We start from the raw sequence: 20765 nt of genomic DNA on the forward strand, positions 1-20765 counted from the left end.
GCGAACGGGAGAGACCTACGAATGGAACGCAGATTTGTCCGCTAATAAATCGCCCGGCCGAGAAAGTCCCGCTTCTTTCCTTCCGCGCCGTTCGTTCCCGATATTACTGCAAACTGGAAGCGCAAACTCGCGAACGCAAAAGTTGCTTGTCGTAAAAATCCGACCTCCTCTCGATCGACCTCTCCTTTAATCCTGCCCCGTATTTCGCCTACGGCGGCGCGTCCGCGACTCCTCCCGACCTCGCAAATTGGCTCCGCGAGCGTAGAGCGCGCCGTCGTCGCCCTCGTTCGCCGCTGTATACGCGGAATCCTTATTTTTGTAACTCTTCCCACCAATTTGCCCGGCGCGAAACTTTCCTACGTATCGGTTTATCGACCCGCGAATAAATTTGCAGCTCGCCACAGTAGTCGCCATGCAAATGGATAACAATTTCCATAAGACGTCGCGAGGAAACGTTTCGATTGATTTGCATTCGGCCGCGTCACAGGAGCCGATACAAAGGAGAGCCGGCTTTCGCCTCAATGGCCCCCTCGAGCCCAGCGGCCCGCGGATACGCCACGTGTGGGAAAATAGTCACGCCGGAAAAGTCAGATGCACCAGAACTTTCGGCAGATTCGTCGGCAGGCGTCGCGAGGAGGGATCGACCGCGCCAATTTCGCGACGACTAAGAGGGCCGAAAAATGAAGAAAAGCGACACGTGTGGAGTGCTCGGCACAGAAGCGAGCGAAGAGAGTAGCTCGTGGATTCCGCGCGCCGGAAAGAGAGACGGTCGAGTATCGGGAAACGTGAGCGGGCGATTACCAGGCGAGATGCATCCTTGCGTTACGGAACTTTATCTTTCGTTCCACACGCGCGTTTCCGCTTGTGCGCGCACGCGTGCGAACGCGCTCGGCGACAATCGCAAAGCAGTTCGCGAGCTGCCGGCGGAATTATTTATAACGACCGGCGGCGCACAAGTATTCGCCGCTAAAGTTCGGCCCACCTCTCGACGCGGCAACTTCATCAATCGTTATCTCTCTTAACAAGCCGCTCCTCCCGGCCGTCTCAATCTTCCTCCTCGCGTCCTTCCGCCTGTCCTTTTCTTATTCTTCAGCGAGGTAAAGCGAGACGAGAGAGAAAGGAAGAGAGCGATCGGGTGATCGATCGAAGGGTCGCGACGGCGGAGCGAAGATAAAAGATCAAGCAGCAAAAGGCGCAGAGAACGACTTTATTAACGCCGTCGGCGCGCGTCGGCCAAACGAAGCGACAAACATCTGGATCGGCTGATTATCGTTACGGCTTTCGCACGAAACGTTCAATCGCAAACTGTCGTTTTTCCTTTTTTTTTCTTTTTTTTTCACCCAGGCCGGCACGAAAATTCTCGTCGATTCGCTGCGACGTTGCTCGACGCGCGCCGGGTATGAATAGTACAATGCTTGTGGTCCGAAGAAGAAGATGAAGATTTCCTCTCTCACGAATCACTGAGAAAGCGTAAATAAGATCTGCCGTTAACTCCTCGTGTTAATTTTGCGTTACTCTGACGCGGACGGTCAGACGACGAATGTATCTCCCGCTACATGTTTTTACGTATCAAAAATACCAATTGTGCGTTTGGGGGAGGGAGAATACACCAACTGATTTTACGACTTCATCTCGCTGATTATCTCGCGTGTGAAAGCAACTTACCCAATTAGATACGCAGCTAATGACGAGACGACGGAATGAGCTGGCGAATACGTCACGCATTGCCGTGACTCGCATTTGTTTACCGTGTTTTTGGCGACCCAAACATTAGTCGAGCGATAATGGAAATCAAGCTATCACGGTGTGCGCGTTGACTTAACGATCAACCGATCGTCAAATGTGCAATTTAACCATTATTTCGCGTTCGCGATTTACCGTCGCGCAAGCTACCGCGAGAGATGTATCCACCAAACAATAATTTCAATATTGCAGATCTCTCGTCGAATATATCTCGCGCGACAGTTTCCCGCCGGGAGGGAGGGAGGGAGGATTCCGGGGGAAACTATCTGTAATGAAATCTGGACTTATATAAAATCCCAGCTAGATAGACACTTTCTCTTTCTCTCTCTCTCTCTCTCTCTCTCTCTCTCTCTCTCTCTCTGCTCACGGTGAGCTTATTTTCTATCAACGGGTAAACGGGACGAGTCGGAGGGCAAGTCGGATTTTAAATGGGAAGGAGCGTCATTAGCTTAATTAACGTCAGTGCGCCGCGAGTAAATTACGTCACTTGCGCGACTCTAATTTCGGGTGTCCGCTTTATTGCCGCCGCGCTAAGATCAGAGAGACATTTCCAAGTTTGCGAAGCGCCTATGACGAGTATAGATCCTCTCTCTAATTCTGCCAAAATGACTATATCTACGTGTATCTGTGTGTGTGTGTGTGTGTGTGTGTGTGTGTGTGTGTGCGTGCGGATACGTACCGGCGGAGAACTCGAAAGTAATTGACTAGCTGCCGAGGAGAGCTTACTAAGGGGATCGGCTATTTGCATAAACCCTAACATTTGGTTTGACCCAGCGGCCTAACCAGACGCCTACTTGACCCCTGAATCCGTCGCATTCCCTCTCGAGCGTAACACGCGCACAAACTGTGTGCACATTACTGGAGGCACACTTGAGCAAGCATCAGCATCAACATTGCTGCCAAGCATCGCTCGTTCGTCCCGCTCCCTCCGCCTTAAATTCTCTCTCATGACTTTTCCACGCTTTTGGCAGGGAGGAAAACGTCGGGTTATCTTCGGCGCCTGATCGAGAGCGTAATTAATCACACCTTCGAATTCGCGGATCATTATTGAGCCTCTCTTGAGTGACTATCTCGCGAATCTCTTCATCTCGCAATTTGCCGCTTGCAGAGCCCGTCATTGTTTAATGCTGATTATTCAGCGCTTTGTTTATCGCTTCGGACCGATTGGTAGAACGGAAGCTGAGAAGCTGAGAAGAGAAATTCCGTCAGCGACTCTAAATTCTCCATCGTTTTTCGCAAATCGGGTAATGCACACCGCGTGCATACAAGAATCGATACAGAGAAGGGCTGGAGGACGCCCTGATTTTCAATAAACGTCGGAATGAGTCCGTGATAAAAATGAGAAACATGAAATTCGCTGTCGCGCCGGAGGAGCTGATGGATATCAGGCGTAATCAATGAATCGCGCGATCCAATATCGCGCGGCTGCAATATGCACGTCACCAGGTGGTAACAAACGTAATCGCGAGAATCGATCTTACTCGCGAAAGTGACAATTAAAATTCGTCCCTCGCCGCTTTCAAGCGCGTGTCCTATCCTCCCCCTCGGGAACGCGACACGTTCGAGAAATTTTTCAATTTCCGCCGCGTCCTCAGGTCCGCCGATGAAGCGTCGGATACGGCGGAGCGGCTAACGCGTTCAGCTGGTTGAAAAGAAATTCGACTCGATTTTCCGGTGAAACTCCACCTTACTGCATCTTATCACTAACGACAACTAATTGCTCATCAATCAAGTCATCGTCATCGTCGTCCACGTGCCGCCAAGCCGTTCCAGCGGCATTCGTCTATCTCCGTCGTAGAAAAGTGACCGTCGTCGAGAGGAGGGCGGAAGATCGAACCAAACTACTTGACTAACACGATATCTGTCGCATAACACGGTAAATCGACTCGGGAGCCGATCGCAGTTGAACTTTCACGGACGCGCGTTGCACAGGTAATGGCGACGCGACGACGACGACGACGACGAAAGAATCCAAAACTCCCCCCCGGCTACGTGCGGCGTGTTAGCTCGTCGCTTAGATCGGCAGATCCGGTTGGTACAACCCAAGTTAACGAGACGCGATCATTGTTGGCGGACGAGCGACGGAGAGCATCGGGCAGAGAGCTGGCAGGGACGCCCTATTTAACGGAGAGTACTCGTTCGTATTCTCCGGCGCGTCTGTCCGGGATTGCGTTAGCGATATCCTGCGGAATGGAGCTCCGCGACCCGTAATTCCAGACGGAGAATAGCCGGCGAAGGCCGCGCCGGGTACGTCCGCGTCTCGTCCGGGCGCCGTAACTGACAGATATCGCGGCACGAACAAAAGAGAAGGAGAGGCCGGACACAGCCAGGAAATCAGGCGAACACGGCGATTCAGTTTGACAAGTTCTAATATACTCTACGCAGTATTTAATCTACACGGTTATACACGGTTATTTTTCATCAACGCATCGTAGAATCCGCGGATTTCGATTGAATCCTGATCTGCCGGTCGCGCGAGCGAAGAAAAAGGATTTTCGCAGATAAGGGGGCAAGATAATTGAACTACCAATCTGGAGGAAAAGAGATAGATAGATAGATAGATAGATAGATAGATAGATAGATAGATAGATAGAGGGAGGAGTGAGAGAGAGGACGAGAGGGAGTACTCGACACTCAATCTGAACTTTATTCCGAGCTCCGCTGTGTCGACTCGTCGACGTTGTTCGTTGAGCTTAATTTTTAACGATCGTCTCACTCACTTTGCGTCACTTGTTCGAAAGTGTGTCTCGCGAAGAGAATCACGAAGGGAGGACACATTGACATTGTGCGAAAACAGTGCCGATCTCGATATAAAGTCGCAGACCGAGCGCTACAATGTCGGCGACGAAGGCACAATTGGAGTAAAATAATTGAGATGGCGCGATAATGTTCCTATATGGACGCAACAAAGCTCCTGGCCCGGCGCGGAGTGTTGTATAATAAATGCGCGAATCGCGTTCTTCTTTTGTGCGCCAACAAGTTCGTGCCGCGCGCGCTCGCATCACACGCGGGAGATCCCCCGGCTGGAATGTTTTCGCACGATTTAAATTACAACGCAAATGATTTCGTGCTGTTCGGCCGGCGCGGCGCGACGGCGCGATATCTTCCCCGGCGATATTACGGCGTCGGAGATAAATAGCGACGGTATATATTTGTCCCTCCTGCGTCCCCCGAAATTCTATAACGAATGCGATAAGCAAGATAGAAAGTGGGATTAAATTGACGTTTGTCAGCACCTTACGCCTTACGTGAGTTGCGGGAGATTAGCATTCGGGGTAATCCCGTTTATGAAAGTAACAGACGCAGACATCGTCTGTGCGTCGACCGAAGACCGACTTTGCGCGATTTCCATAAGAAATTATTGTACTCGTGCAGATCGACAGGAAGTGAGTGCGATAACAACGAGCGATCTCACGAGACACCATCATCACATCGACTCGCTTTACGATTGCGCTTTAACGAACTTGATCATTTTTCTTACTTTTTGATTTCATTTTATTAAATAATCGCGCGGCATTCGTAAATCGCAAGGTGAAAATTGTCACGTCACGGTCTACTTTGGAACATTTTCTCATAAAGTATGAATTTATGGGGAGCACGGGGCGGGGGGGGGGTTGGGACGTGACCGTATCCCACCCTGTGAACTCCGCAGCCTGAGTATTTTAGATAGACACTACCAACTCGCGTTACCGCGCGCCATTGATCTCTAAATTTGCTCGAAGCAATCTCTCTCGCACTGTCGAAGTATATCATCCTCGGTAGCTTTTGTCGCGCGACGATCTTTACAATCGCGCGAAGGTCTGTCGTGATCGCTCAGCGATTATTTCGCATATCGTTAGTCTCAAAGTCATGCGGCCTCCAGCCAGCAAAAGAGCACCGTTATGTTGTCATAATTTCACATTCTTCACACGTTGTAATATTAGCATCTTTTATTTCACGTGTCACATTTAATCTCTCTCCTTGACGTTAAAATTCGTCAAAATGCGTAACAAGTGCCAATGTCCCGTGCAGTCCCGATAATCGGGACTCATGTCGAGATCGAGATAAATAATCGGCATTGCTGAAAGCAAGCAACAACGAGGATGCATCCTTCTTATGGTAGAAATCGTCAGCATGGAAAAGCACCATCGACTTGCTCATTCCATATAATTAATATTTCCTTCTATATTGCTTCGAAGTGGTAAAGCTTCCTTCCCTTTAAAAGCTCGTTTTTCACGTAGCGACTACTTTTCGTTCTGAGATACGATGTTTTCACGGTTAAATGCGAGCTCTCGGTATTCTCGTATTAACGACAGTGCGCCCGTCGTGCGGAGAGAAACGTGAATAAATAAATTTCTCGCGCCACCGCGAGGAAAGCGCGAGGAAGGAAACCGCGTTATCGAACGGGACAGGATGCTCAAAGCTTTTCCACCGACCGAAATTGTGTACGTGCCGACGGTGGGGAGGGGAGAGAGTCATCGGTGTGAAATACGGTAGGAAAATACTTCTCGCGAAAATACCGTGCCAGCGGTGAAATACCGCCTTCAACAATAATGGTTCTCCTCAAATCGAATCGACTCTGTTTCGAAAATGTGACGTCATACGTGACATTAAATTATTACACCTTTTCACCTATTTCTTTATTATATACCTTTTCTACATCTACGAAAAAATCCCAGTTACTTTCTACATCAGTGAAAGAAAAAAAAACAAAAAAGAAAACAACTCCGAGTCTAATAATTTATCCGAAGAAACACGAAAAAGTTGTGCTTTATACTTGGAATATTTTTGTTTAGAAATATATTCATAATTTTCAACGAAATCTGTATGAATCGAGACGTTAAATTTCTACATATTCTTAGGTCACTCCCCCTGCTGCTGTAATGATAATTAGAGTCTAATTATCGTAAGACTTGATCAAATTTCCGCAACAATTATATTTACTTTTCGGATAAGCTACTCTCAACCGTACTCGACACGACACTACACGACTATTCCATAGTCATTCAACCGGATAAAGATTCAGCCGTTTTCTTCATCGTTCCCGACATTGTTCGTCGCTGCTTGTGGCATGTTACTTACTTTCTCGAAATAGTCGACTCAATTAAAGTTTACCCCTACCGGCTTATAAAGCGAAGAAAACTTTGTTCGACAGTAAGAGGGTATTGTGGTCCGTTAGCCGACCCTATTACGAATAAGCCTCCTTACTTTGACTCCGGATCCACTTAAAGGATCGATTTAAGCGTGCATGCTTAAATGCGTGACGCCGGACGACCTCGCGACCCAAGTCGCAGCTGAACGCAAATTTAGACAGCCCGGGTCGCTCGGTAATGACGATACGCGAAGAGCGAGACACGCCTAAGTCAAACACATGTGCCGGCGAATTGCCGCTGAAAGTGCAGTAGCGTTGATTGAAAAACTCATTAAAAAGTGAAAAGTGTGCGGTTGCATCCACTAGAAGCAACGAAACGGGGGCGGGGGGAGGGGGGGCGGGAACTGGAACATCGCGGAAGAAGACGCTCTCGTTTCCGACGGAGCTAGCAACACGGCGCGAAGAGAACGGGAAAAGAAATCAAATAAATCGCGCGCGTCTCAATGACGGAGTCTCAGAGCGTACCGTATCGACTCGTAATTAAATCATCCGAGTGGGATTTTAACGTATGCCTGGTGTGCGCGGAGAACACAACGACGCGCGGCTGATCGTGATTGTGAAAAGTTAGTTCGTTGGTTTTTTAAACTTTCTTGTCCGCCCGGCGAGCAACGCGACATTCTCGCTTCATCGTGCGGATGCTGCGGTAATAAAACGGAGACTTTGTAAAATATCGCGTCTATTATCCCGCCTCAGTATGCAGTGAATGCTAAAAACGGTACATCGCACATCGCAATCGAGCGACCGCAGAGACCCGGTTGCGAGTTTTTTGCGACAAAGGGGGGAATATATTTACTATACGAGATGGGAGTGTGTGATATCTCGCGGTGCAATCTGACGCATCTGCGAGCTCCAAAGTTGCAATAAATATTCATGGATCAGCCGATAGCTATTAATCGGTAACGCGAAGCTTGAAATCTCACAATACCTTTCGTCAATACTGTGCATAATTATAGACGACTGTTTCGGCGAATTGTCGTAATCTCTGTATTGATTCAAGCAGAAGTAACCGCGCGAGAAAAGTACGCAAATGCGATGTAATACTGTAGCGCAAAGTGACGAAAGATCAGAGATGGATGTTGAAAGTCTTTGAAGAAGTATTTGATCAGAAGTCAAAGTCTACAAAGTCCTTATTCTAATTGTTCACTTAGCATTGAATATACAATGGAGGATATAGTTAAAGTTGAGTCAACTATGTTGACCTTAATTCTCGAAGAACTCGATGTAGACTTCAAATATCGAGAGAAGCCGCTAAATTACAGACTCGGCAAGTCTGTCGCACTTCAGTGTTTTCACGCGAGACGCACTCGTGGCATTTTACTTAAACTACGGAGCAAAAATTACAGGGACTCGTGCGCGCGTAAAAATGTATGAACGATATCTCCTCGAATAGCTCATTTAGCATGAACTTTCCTGAACTTTTCACGAGAGCGATCAAGAGGAATAAATCGTACTTTGGAGGCACTTCATCGAGTTGCTTTCTTGTTTTTAATTCGCGAGAGTATCAGGATGAAGTTCAAAGACTTCGGCGGGAGCGAGCGAAAATAAAACAGGTCGAGCACACCGAAAGGGAAAAACTCGGGAACTCTTTGTCACGTAGCGCCGATAAATTACAACGCCGAAAGTTGCGGGGCCGAAAAACGCTCGACATTAATTCGCTATAGAGGCGGTTACGTTGCGTAATTACAACAGGAAAGAAGTCCTGATGTGACCATGAGTGACATACAATTTCCATTAGAGGAATTCCACCGGCAAATCGATGCGGCCATTCTCGGCATAACGGCCGCGCGATATATACGTACCGTTGCAGGAATTGTTTCTCTTTTAATTGCTCACAATGTGCATGTCCCAGATGGAGTGGTGTCCAATTAATCGGACGGAATTTGCAAGTATACTTCGATAAAGTCGTCCCCTTTTTCTAACTTTCCGCGTTGGAGGGATAACTTTATGTTCTTTCGGGGGAAAAGCTGTCGTGTACATATAAAATAAACACCCCACGAGAATCTACTTTATTTTATAAACATTTTGTAAAACCCCGTGTAAAGTTATACATGCGTTATTCCCGAGTCCTCTTTTTTCCAAGGTTACGCCCACACAATTTCGAATTTCTTCGTGAAGAGGTACTTCTGAGGGAAAGAAAGAAAGTGCCGCCGCATTCGAATTTATGTCCTTCTGCTTCTCGGATACACAAACGTCGCGTCGTAACGCTCCGTAACGTTCGCCGTATCGCTTGTCGCAGGTGTGCTCTCCGTCTCCCGAGAAGAGTTCTTCACTTTACGGAATTACCGTCGCATTGTCCGAACCGCGGCAAAGAAACCGCGGAAAGTCCTGATCCGCTCGAGCGTTAGAATTTCACGCACGGAGTTAGCCAAACAAGCCCTTTCAGACCCGCATAATATCAGCCGTGAATTGGCGGGGCTCTCCTCGAGCGTCTCCTGACCATAGTTCGAGGACGATTAATTTCCCTTGCGACGCCGACTTGTGATCCAGCCCGAGCCCTTATTTCTGACAGTCGGCCAATCGAGCTTGTCCGGAGCGGCGGAGCGAGAGTATCGCCGACAAGTACATATTGCGCGAAAACGTGCCGCTGTAAAATGCTCTTTATTGAGTCCGCGATCTGCCGCGGCCTTCGTCGCCGTACCGAAGGTACTCGAGTAGCTCCCCGAGATTCGAGCTTCGAAGGTGAGAGTAGTTGACGAAACGTTCGTCCCCGCTTAATTTCTACTTCAATGGACTCTCCTGTGTAGTTAGAGCGGTAAAACGATTAATTTCGCGAAAATTGCCAGGAGTCGTCAAACTAGATAACGACCCATCCAATTTTCAGCGAGGAAACTTCCAGCAGGGACTTGAAATCGATCGGGAAAAGGTGTCGCCGGCACGTGGAATCTTCCGTTCTTCTCGCCCCGAATACCTCAAGATTACACTTTCGTCGCGTCTCGCAGTAACGATCGTCGCTCCGCGGCGGGGGGAGGGGGGGGTAGTGGAGGCTTTTTAGCTGAATCTATTTCGCGCGATAAGCTACACGGCTCGTTAATAAATCACAACGATGGGGATACGTCAACAGCGATAATCACTCAAGCGACGAGACCGTGGGAGAGCACCGTGGCGGCTTTCGGCTGAGAATTTACACGGGTACAATCATATCATATTTCTGTATACGAAGGATACAGGGTGCGTGCGCAGTGGCGCGCGATCGAACATTAATTAGCGAACGCGCTACTTTGCCGTCCCTCCGCCGAATGAAGCAAACTATTTGAAAAACAAATTTCACAAGGTCCCCCCCCCGGCCCCTTCTATCCGCCGCGTAATTAATTTCACCGGCCGCCCACGCTATCGATCCGTGTAGATTTTCGGAGACGTGACAACGCACTGATGATCATGAACACGTCAAGCTACGAACAAACACGCCCCTCGCCCACGGCACGTACTTTATTTTTCAGTTGCGCAGCGATCTACCCTTATCCTCGCCTCACCCTCCTCTCTGCCGCCTCGGTTCGTCCCTTCGCCGACCGGCCCCCCCCCCTCTCTCTCTCTCTCTCTCTCTCTCGCTTGCCCCGACGTTCTCCGCGTGCGATAATTCAGAAAATCTATTTTACCAGGTTTTTTTTCTTTTTATTACCGGCCATTATTTACGGCGGACACGCTCTCGGCAAGGGTCGCCTCTCCTTCGGATCCGGGAATACGTCGATAATGCTTAATCGCAGAAACGGGAATTTCTCCTCACCTCCGTGTGTCGAAAATTCCAGATGGTACCATCCCGTAGGTGGAGCGAGAGGGTGCGCGAGAGAGACTGGTCGGCGAAATTCGACCTCAGCTTGATTCTTGCCGCTCTTTGCCTGGCAAAGAGTTCGACGTTGGTTAATATATTCGTTGGTGTTGACCGACTTTTTAGTTCGTTTGTTGACGCAGTTGGCCAGCGCTCGTCGGTGTTGATTGGCGTTGACCGATGTTAGATCGGACAAGAGAGAGAGAGAGAGAGAGAGAGAGAGAGAGAGAGAGACTCTCCGACAATAAAATCACGTCGTCATATTCCCGCGAAAAATATTATTTCTCAAAAAATGAAAGCTTCGGCCTAGGTCCGAAGAGCTGCTTCAACAGACACTCCGTATGAGAGAGACGCTCGATGAGAGTCGCGAGTAAGAATCTTCATAATTGCTTCTTAATCTGGATCACAATGCGTCCCTGTCGATCGCAACAATAGGGGAGAACTTGACAAAGGGAAAGAGTGCCTTTCAACGGGGCTTGCGTCTCAGCTCGGGATCTCCGGAAGCTGCATTTCTCGTATGACGGAAGCAGGATTCACGCGAAAACGATGGAAAGGTCCGGTGCCGAGCCGAGTACGCGTCCACCGGATTATCGTAAAATTGAATCCCGCTCGCGAGTCTCGACTGCAGAAACGCCCGGCGATCATTTTTTATCGTCAAGCGTGGCTAACGATCGTCGCGGGTATAATCTCGCGTGCCGAACGTACAGTCATAAAAAGGGAAGCATCCATCACTCGCGACGCGATCGTCATTTATCGACGTAATGAACATCTTCGCTCTTTATACGAAGCAGCTCCCGCGCTACGGCGTCAAGCTGCTCCTTGTTTATCTCTCTCTCTCTCTCTCGCAACAATCTCTTTAAGTAATATTAATTAAACGGATGACTATATTACGGCGCTCCTCGCGAGATATATAAAAACGAGATACTTAAAAGTCATTAATCATTTGTCCGTTACTGTACGCGGAATTTGCTGGCGATATAAAGTTACGTATAATTAAAGACCTATAATTAATAACTTCAATCTTAGTTAGCGTTAATTCCTAATTTTTTTCTTAAAATTTCTGGCGAACGTCTTTAAGGCATAACAAGTCGGAAATAATTCCGCAAAGCAAAAACTTCTCCTTTAATTAACGCCGAAACAATTTATATCTCTGCTACGAAAGACGCCCTCCCCCCCCCCCCGCTCGTGTGTGCAGAATTGCGTGAAGTAATCTGCTTCCTTTAAAAATCTGACAGCTGGGAAAATTACGTCGTCGGAAGAAAAATATTTTCGAACGCGCCGTTCTCGGCGCTACTCCGTTCCCCGGCTGCGAAAGACAAAGTCAAGTCGCTTGTATTTCTAAGATACACCGATACGTGAATCCAATCACGCCCACGGCGATAAATCCGGCGGGGATTAGATATTAAAATGTTCAGATACAAATGGCTCGTTATCGACGGTGATCGATCGGCATTATCACGAGCGTGGGACGCGATATTCGCGCCCGTCGATTTACAAACTGGCGGGGAACTCGCGCGCTAGAATCGTATTAATCTCCCGCTGCGAATCACTCGACAGCCGCCAACAGCTTAGATCCCCGGACCGTCCGTCGCCAATAGCTCACCGTCTTATCTCGCGAAATCTCACGAGAGAATCTCCCGAGAAAAATAAGAGGGATTAAAGCGATTGCGAGGAGGGAGAGAGAGAGAGAGAGAGGGGTGGGGGAAACGAGAGAAGGAATACAGAAGTTGAGGAGCAGTTCCTTCTGCCTTGTCCGGTATATAATTTTCAACTTGGAGACCGCCGAAACTTTTCACTTACTTCAATCGTGTTCCTTCGGCTTTTCATAATAAACTGTGGGACCGCGAACATTCAGTTTGCTCGAGCGCAGGCTGGCGGATTGCCATTATCGGCATCCTCGGCGGTACCGCAACGCTTTAAAGACCGAGGACGTCTCTTATTATCGCAACAGCTTCATTAACGTGCTAGTTGTTTCGCTGGCGGGCGAATAAGGGAGAGTCGTGTGATCGCGTCAGCTCGTGTGAGATCGCATTTCATCGTCTCGTATTTCACCCCGCTCGAGACAATCAGGGCGTGACTTTTTAGGGGGATGCTGATGCGTCGCAGCATCAGCGGGAAAATCAAAGAAATCAGTCAGCGTATTTCGGCGGGGCGTACATTTGCAAGTTTCAATACCGCAATGCGTCAAGCAGAGAGGAGACAACGAAAGACAAACGATTAAAGGATTAAATTTTATTCGCGTTAAGAGAACCGCCCATCTTCTTCGGTTTAGAAAATTAAAGGGGACGCTGCCGGTACGCAGCTGACGCTCGTACGCGTTCTGTATAAGAACAACGACGTCCGCGCGGCAACAGTCTTCCGTCTCTCCGCTCGTGCCATCTCATTTTCTGTATTTCGTCCCGCGTCTCCGTGACGTGCGCTTCTCTAACCGGAGCAATGTCGGAGCAATGTCTGCCTTCACAGCGGCCTCGAGTGCGCGAACCAAGAACAAAGGATGACGCCCCGTAAAGAAATATGCAAAAGGGTGGAAAAGGGGCGGTGGCCACCCCGTCGCTTCTTCTCTTTCTTTTTCTTTCTTTCGTTTTTATCATTTGATATTTTTCGCCTCTAGGTTTCGATGCGAAACCTAGAGGCGAAAAATATCAAATGATAAAAATGTCCGACAGGTTGTTAAATAAACTGTAAACTAAAGAGATGCTCCCTACGACAGTGAGATTGAAGTCGGTCAAGAGAACTCTCGAGTTCGAGCCACGATCGGACGGTGTTTGCTCAAACCTTTAAGATCGCGAAAGATATAACGTTCAATTTTACGTCCTGATTTATGCAAAGGATTTAATTGCATCTTTCAACGTCGGGGAACGTCGGTCTGCTCGTCGAGAGCGACCTTTATTCAACCGCTATGCGTAATTAAAGAACGTCACAGTCATAAGGAAAAATGTCGCGTGCCGCGAGGGAGATGACGTGGGTGCGATAAACATTTTCAAGAGGAATCCTAATGGAACCTCGGGGATGAATACCGAATGAACTTGATTGGCCGACGACGACGACGACGACGACGACGACGACGACGACGGTGTCCATTGTTTGGCCTGCACATCGCGTACGACCTGTAGAAGTCCGCAAAATCTTATCAATGAAATTAACGTGGATAGCGAGCGCCGTGAAAGCAATTACATGGCTGAGTCCCTCGTTTAACAGTATTATTGCGTTATCGTATGTTTCTTCGTGGTGGTCGCTTAACGATCCATTATCGGGGAGTCATTAAGCCGCCGAAGCAGAGCCGGCCGGTGAATTATTGAGCAGGGCGCTCTATTATACTTCGATTACGGTATATGCTCTCATGTCTGTTGATTAACGCGACGCGCTAATCAGTTAACGGAAAAATAGATTGAAAATGAAGGATTACATCGGAAATAAGATTAGGTGTTATACGAGAAGTATGTAGCGAGCAAACGAGGAGCCGAGATTCAAAATAACAGCATCTCATCGTATGTTGACTCGACTCGCCTCGTTTTTCATCGAACCGCTTTTCTCCTATTAATTGTTCACGTAGCATTCCTTCTTGTCTCTTTCTCTTCTTCTCTTCCTGGGATATTAATCTGCAACGGTAATCCTTAGGTTTCGACCGATCAATTCTACCCGCGTATTGTCGTTGGTATACATTCATAATAATAGAAAACGATAAATACGTGAAAACGTATGTCCCAACAAACTAAGATGTATTAATAAAAGGAGAAAAAAAAATACACAAAGAGAGATGTAAAGATATGTCGAACGATTCTTTCAACTTTTTCCCTTCAATATACAACGCTTCACGAAAAAGGCTTAAACCACCTTTCGTTACGCACACTCGTGCAACGCCGTTGTCATTTGCTAACGAACGTATCGAACTTTTTTTGTATATCCTTCGAAAAAAAGAATCGCAAAATGATTCAGTTTGTGAGAGAAAAGAAGAACGAGAGCGTAGCATCCGAGCTTGATTGAGGACTAATCGGTTTACAGGTCTGAAAGAGCATATTGGAAAAGGGAAAGGAAATACCGGCTCGGTGCAACAAGCAGGAGAGATCGTGAGAATAGAATGACGTGGAGTCATTTGGGGAATCGAGACTACTCGATGAGTGAGTCGCGTAGATTAAGCTAAGACCGTTTCTGGCGCGTCGCCAAAGGACGTCGCTCGCTATTTGCGAATTGTCGACGGTCTCCCCCGCCTCCTCCTGCAGGAGACGTCTTTGTTCCTCCGGCGTTCAACGTGATCCAGATTTATCGCGATAAAATGGTAAAACGGGTCCGCCGGATCCGATCGTGGATCATGTTTATTGTTAGCCGAAATGGGACGCTGCCGGGAGGAAAGCGCAAATAGGCAAACTCGACTTACAAGATGCTCCGGGATAATCGAACCTATCTCTCTGCTCCTTCGACCGGGGGGACTTGCGCGAAAGTTCCAGAGAAGAGTTCGATCATCGCCGTCGGAGAAGAACTCGTGCGCGCGCTAATTCTCCAATAGCCGAATGCCGAAGCGTCAAAAGCGACAGAAGCTTTACATCTCTCCTGCTTCGCCACGATTTTGACACGAAAGCAAAGGTGTCGTTTAACGATCACCGCCGCCGGATCGTCGCGTTTCCACTTCGGTCGAGTGCGTTCGACACCGCGTGCGCTTGTGACACGTCGCCAACAACTCCCGTTTACGCTCTCGCGCGTTTCAGGTAATCTGATGGTGATCTTCGTGGTGACGTTTTCCCGCCGGTTGCGCAGCATCACGAACTTCTTTCTGGCCAACCTGGCGGTCGCGGACTTCTGCGTGGGCATATTCTGCGTCTACCAGACGCTCACCAACTACCTGATGAACAGCTGGCAGCTGGGCGACTTCCTTTGCAAGGTGTACATGTTCGTGCACGCGCTCTCCTACACGGCGAGCATACTCATACTGGTGGTGGTGTGCACCGAGCGTTACCTCGCCATCGTTCATCCCATCAAGTGCCGGTCCATGTTGACCAGAAGCCGACTGCGGATAGTGATAGGTGTAGTGTGGATCGTGGCGGCCGTTTACGCCTCGCCCAGGTTCTTCTACGTCGAGACCATCAGCAATCGTCTCAACACCGGCGACGTCGACATCATCTGCGTGGCCAACATCAAGAAGCACAACAAAAACGTCCTGGACGCGGTGAACCTCGTCTTTCTCTACCTCCTGCCGCTCTTCCTCATGTGTTGCTTGTACACCAGGATCGCCGTGGGTCTTTGGAGGAGCGGCGCGACCCTCGGAGGACCCGGCCTGGTCGCCCGGAGCAGAAACGGCAGGGTTCATCATGTGCACACCTCCAGCAAGAACGTGCTGAGGGCGAGACGCGGTGTTATCAGGTATCTCTCCATTTCCGCAGCATGCTCGGGACAATAAGCGCCCTCCAATTTCCGTCTAGACGGAGCCGATGTCCGCTTGAGCGATCGCGCTCCTCGAGAACACGTTCCCCTTCGGCGGTGCCGTTGTAATAACATAACTCGAGCAACATGTTAATATTAGATAAGCAAGCAAGTCGGTGCTGTTTTAAGCAACAGATGAATAATTCCTTTTCCGTAAGAGAACGTTACGCACCGGTAAACTCTCTGTTGAATAAGCTTTCGTTCGAGCACACGTAAGCGCATTTTCACTTGACAGTGTGCGGATGCGCAGTTTGACATGATAAGACCTCGAAACGAACTTTCTCGCTTACCTAATAACAACACACCGGCACACCTTGATCGTCCATTAACACCACTTCGCGTCTTGGTCGTAAATTCCAAGTTCCAAGACACTGGAGAAATTATCCGAAAGATTGGCATTGAAAAGTTGACAAATTCAAAATCAGCGTTTAGACACCAGGAAACTCACTTGTCCCGTCTACTGCACTTCCGAGAGACCTTCTTTCTTCCAATACCATAAAATAATCTCGCACACCCATACATCCGCGAAAGTAATTCCGCGACGAGAATCGTTGGGCATCTGAAGCCGCAGCGAAAAGCTTCAAATCAGAAGGCGGAGAGCAGCACGCTTGCACAACTCGGGAGATGAAATTTTGCAGAAGATACGCGGCCTCGAGAGGAGATCGATCTCGAACCCTCTGTTGCTTGCTGTTTCGCAGAATGCTGATCGCCGTGGTGATGATGTTCGCCGTGTGCAACCTGCCCCAGCAGGCGCGCATCGTGTGGCGACATTGGGGCCCGAATTACGACCGCACGTCGGACTTCAGCACCTTGCTGACCGTGTCGACCTTCCTGATCTCGTACATGAACTCCTGCCTGAACCCGCTGCTGTACGCTTTCCTGTCGCGCAACTTCCGCAAGGGGATGCGCGAGCTGCTGCACTGCAAGGGTGCCAGGACGCACGGCAGCGCCCTGGCGATGGCCTGCGCCGGTGGCGACCAGAATCGCCACGAAAACGGCATCAGCACGCACCTGCCTCACAGCTCGGTGGTACGGCTGAGCTCTGTTCAGGACAGTCCGTGCACCACGCAGACCATCACCCGGCAGAGCACCTACAGCCGGAATACCTAGTGAACTGTCGTCGTCCTCGGCGCGAGTAGATCGCGAGGCTCCTTCTCGGACAGGCGAGCGAGCGGCTGCGGGATCTTTGCGGAGAGCCCGCGTCGACGCGCCGCTCTTGCCCCGAAGAGCCTGCTCGAAGCGATACGTCGGAAAATCACTTTGTGATCTTTCGATTCGGCTTCGAGTTGGACAACGAGTTCGTGAATGTTGGAGATGTCGGTGGTTCTGGCCGCCTGGCAGCCTGCGTACGGACAGATCCGTCGTCGCATCCGAATGTTAATGAGGTGATCCTATAATGAACGTTTCGCCGAGAGAGAGAGAGAGGGAGAGAGAGAGAGAGAGAGAGAGACCATGTCTCCTACGAATTATTTTTACCGGTTACATTTGTATATACGGGGAATCGAAGGGCTCGTTTTCGGGGTGCGCCTTGGCTTCTTGAAGACTCGATCCATGTTTATACTTTTTTCTTCTTTTACAGAAAGAACAATGATGTAACATGTCGTAAGTGCGACAGAGATGACAGAAAGCGGCGCTCGCGATCCTCAATTTTGCATTTTGCAAGATAATTGGCTGTGTTATTATTCATGAGACTGTAATTTATAGCATTCGCCCTCGATATCGTATCGTACGGATTGAGTGAAAAAATGGCGTTAAACTCGTTTTGAAAACCATTCGCGATTTCGAGTCCGATCTACCCTGAAAATTAGCTTTTCGGTCACACGCGAACTGAATTCGCAGTTTCACAGCGGATCGCGACCACGTTCGCGATGGCGCCGGAATTGCGGCTCAATTTCTTACTGATGCGTTATGCTGTAACCGTAATCTCGGCTCGCATATTACAATTGCAGAAATTGCCACGTCTCGGGAACAAGATAGCGATAGTTTTCACTGCATGAGAGAGAGAGAGAGAGAGAGAGACAGAGAGGGGAGTGAACGAGTGAGTTAGTCCGACGAATTTGCCAGCGACCAAATAGTGCCAGTGGCATGCAACTTTGTCGGGGTATGTGCATGTGTGTGTGTGTGTGTGTGTGTGTGTGTGTGTGTGTGTGTGTGTGTGTGTGTGTGTGTGTGTGTGTACGCGCGGAGTAAAACTGGGTACGGAGCTTAATCGGAGCTTATTTAGAGCGTATTACGTATTACTCCCATTTCCACTCCTCCTATTCTTTGTGGCCCCGGCGCTTAAACAATACAGACAGAAGCTATTGTTAGTTCCGCCTGTTGTCCGCTCGGTTTAACACTGCGCCTGAAGTGACAACAAGAAACTGCATTACGCAACCGAGATACGATGATCGATATTCGTATTCACAGTTGCGCCCGAGGGCGCGTTACGTACGGAACATCGAACATTCTAGCGAGCTCGATTACTATAGACTGCCGTCTTTTCTAATAAATAGTTTCTGCCGGCTCGTCGAGAAGCGGACTGAGAGAAGACAACTGAGTGTACGGAGGAACAGTTTGGCTCTTGAGCATGAGTTGTATAAATTAAAGTAAGGTTACAAAGGCAAAGTTCGTCAAGCTCTCTAAACGCGCACGGTGTATTTTACTTTCAATTGGACAACATACAAAGTACGACCACGTGTACGACCTATCTAGCAACATTACACTCGCGCGTCGTCAAAAACAATTTAGAGCTGAGAACGCGAGTGCTGATGCGTTTTCTAGCGAATTGGTTCCTAAAACGAGAAACATGACGACAACGGCCGAATCGCCAGTAACACGTCACGTGCCGGCAATTTATTGACATTGGCAGCGAGTTAATTGGTCTGGACGCGAGAACAGAGATGCAATCTGCGGCGATGGATCCCAGTGGGAAGGATAATTTGTCCGGCATCGTGTTGGAACGAGCACCCGGAGAGCTACCGCCTTCGATTTTTGCCACTTGCCGACGCTCGATTTACGCTTCGTCGCAATGCACGAATGCAAAAGTGATAACGCGAATATTTTTACTCCGGGCTTTCCGCGCGAGCCGCTAAAAGAGCTCTGCCACAGCATTTTGTCGCGCATTTGTCGAATAGTTTAACGATTTTCTCACCTTGTCTATAGCTCGAACAATTCAATCTTGCCCATGACGGCTACGACGGACGCGGTTCCTTGTTAATGTCCTGATTAATCTCGCCAAGAGCTGATCGAGCAGAAATAATCGACTGCCCAACACTGCTCCTATCTGGGATTGGAAGGATGTCCGGTGACGGTGAGGCCACCCTGTGTAAAACCTCGTCCGCCATGGAACAGTCTATAGCACGTAACAAATCGATTCGCTTCGTCGATTCGGCTCGCGAAACGCGTGGCGCACGCGAGGTGCGAATCCGCGGGCTCGCGGATTGTGCGAAAGTCCGCGCGCGTGCGGCAGTTTCTATAAGGTAAAACACTTCCAGAGAGACGTAGGCATCACCTCGACGCCTAATTTACCTGAGAAAGAAGTTTCCTCAACCGAGATGTGTACATATAGATATGTATATGTATATACATATATATATATATATATATATATATGTGCGTGTATGCGTGCGCGTGTGCGTGTGTGTGTACTTTCTCAGACGTGGGTGCGTACACTCTCGGCGGCGTGTCATCAAATTTGCACCCCCTCAAGTTTGTAAATCCCCCCGCAAATTTGCATCCCCGACGAGCAAACAGCCCCGTCGTCCTCACGCGCTATTTTTCACAGTCGAGTACTTTATTGAACAGCGTGCGTTACCGAAGCACGTTGAATAAAACCATTCTGAAAGGAAGCAGCTCTGTGCACTCTTCATTGTATCTCTTCCTCGATATCCGACGGCTTTGTTTTCTTCTTCTGTTTGTCTCCTCTCAGTAGCAACCATATCGAGCGAAATTTGTCGTCTCTCTGACTGGGCTCTGAATGAAAAGTCCATTAAACTGTAATGTACCGTGATTCCTCTATTATTAAAGAGAAATGATATTAATTTCCGACACGGAGATCAACCGTTACTAAATGTCGATCATTAAACGCCATGCAAGCCACCAACGAAGCTAATTGCGCTAATTGCGAGTACAAATCGGATGCTGATGCGACCGCGCGTCATTTGTTTCATCCGCAGTGTTATCATTTTAGCTTATCGTGAGTGAGATGACGGATAGGGGGAGGTGGTTATCCGCTTAACACAATCGTCGCGTGCGATTACTAGCCGGAGATTATTTGTTCGATAAGCAACGCCATGGGATATAACGCCGAGGATATAATCGAGGTATAATTATAGTAAGTATCACTTTTCACGTTTAGAAACGCAGTTTTCAAATTCCATGTTTGATTATTGACGCGATTATTGACCGAAAGGAAGAGAACTCTTAAGAGACGCGTAACATTGTAAATTTACAGGTGCCTCGACAATCCCGAGATGCTTCGACTATTTCGAGGTGCTTCGCCGGCCGGCCCCGCAGAGGATCGGTGAGTTTTTACAAACTCTCAGCTACTTCTCGACGCTCGCTTCTCGCTTTCTTCTGCACGCTTGCCTCCCCGCGGTTTTGAGATCTATATTATGCTTGGCGATTCATTTATCAGCCGACACTTAGCAATCGCATCTCGCGTCTCGAGCGAACGTCGCAGCGAGAAAGGTGGCACTTCGTTCACAAAGGCTTTCCTCCATGAGGGGAGAG

At 48.8% G+C, this 20765-nt stretch overlaps 1 protein-coding gene and 1 long non-coding RNA gene across 2 annotated transcripts in view; both read left to right on the forward strand.

Moving 5' to 3' along the window:
• LOC105188983 (trissin receptor) overlaps positions 1 to 18179 on the forward strand; it is a 52509-nt gene extending 34330 nt beyond the window's left edge. The window contains exons 3-4 of the mRNA XM_025298521.1: positions 15341 to 15992; positions 16751 to 18179. Coding sequence (XP_025154306.1) covers positions 15341 to 15992; positions 16751 to 17162 — 1064 coding nt within the window. The 3' untranslated portion in view covers positions 17163 to 18179. The remainder of the gene's footprint in view (positions 1 to 15340; positions 15993 to 16750) is intronic.
• Positions 18180 to 18193: 14 nt separating this feature from the next.
• LOC112588460 (uncharacterized) lies at positions 18194 to 20549 on the forward strand. Its single transcript, XR_003112862.1, has 3 exons — positions 18194 to 19344; positions 20224 to 20367; positions 20488 to 20549. It is a non-coding gene; the product is annotated as an uncharacterized LOC112588460 (long non-coding RNA).
• The last annotated feature ends 216 nt before the right edge of the window (positions 20550 to 20765 follow it).

Source organism: Harpegnathos saltator, unplaced genomic scaffold (assembly GCF_003227715.2).
Source record: "Harpegnathos saltator strain DR-91 unplaced genomic scaffold, Hsal_v8.6 scaffold224, whole genome shotgun sequence".
NCBI classification, from domain to species: domain Eukaryota; kingdom Metazoa; phylum Arthropoda; class Insecta; order Hymenoptera; family Formicidae; genus Harpegnathos; species Harpegnathos saltator.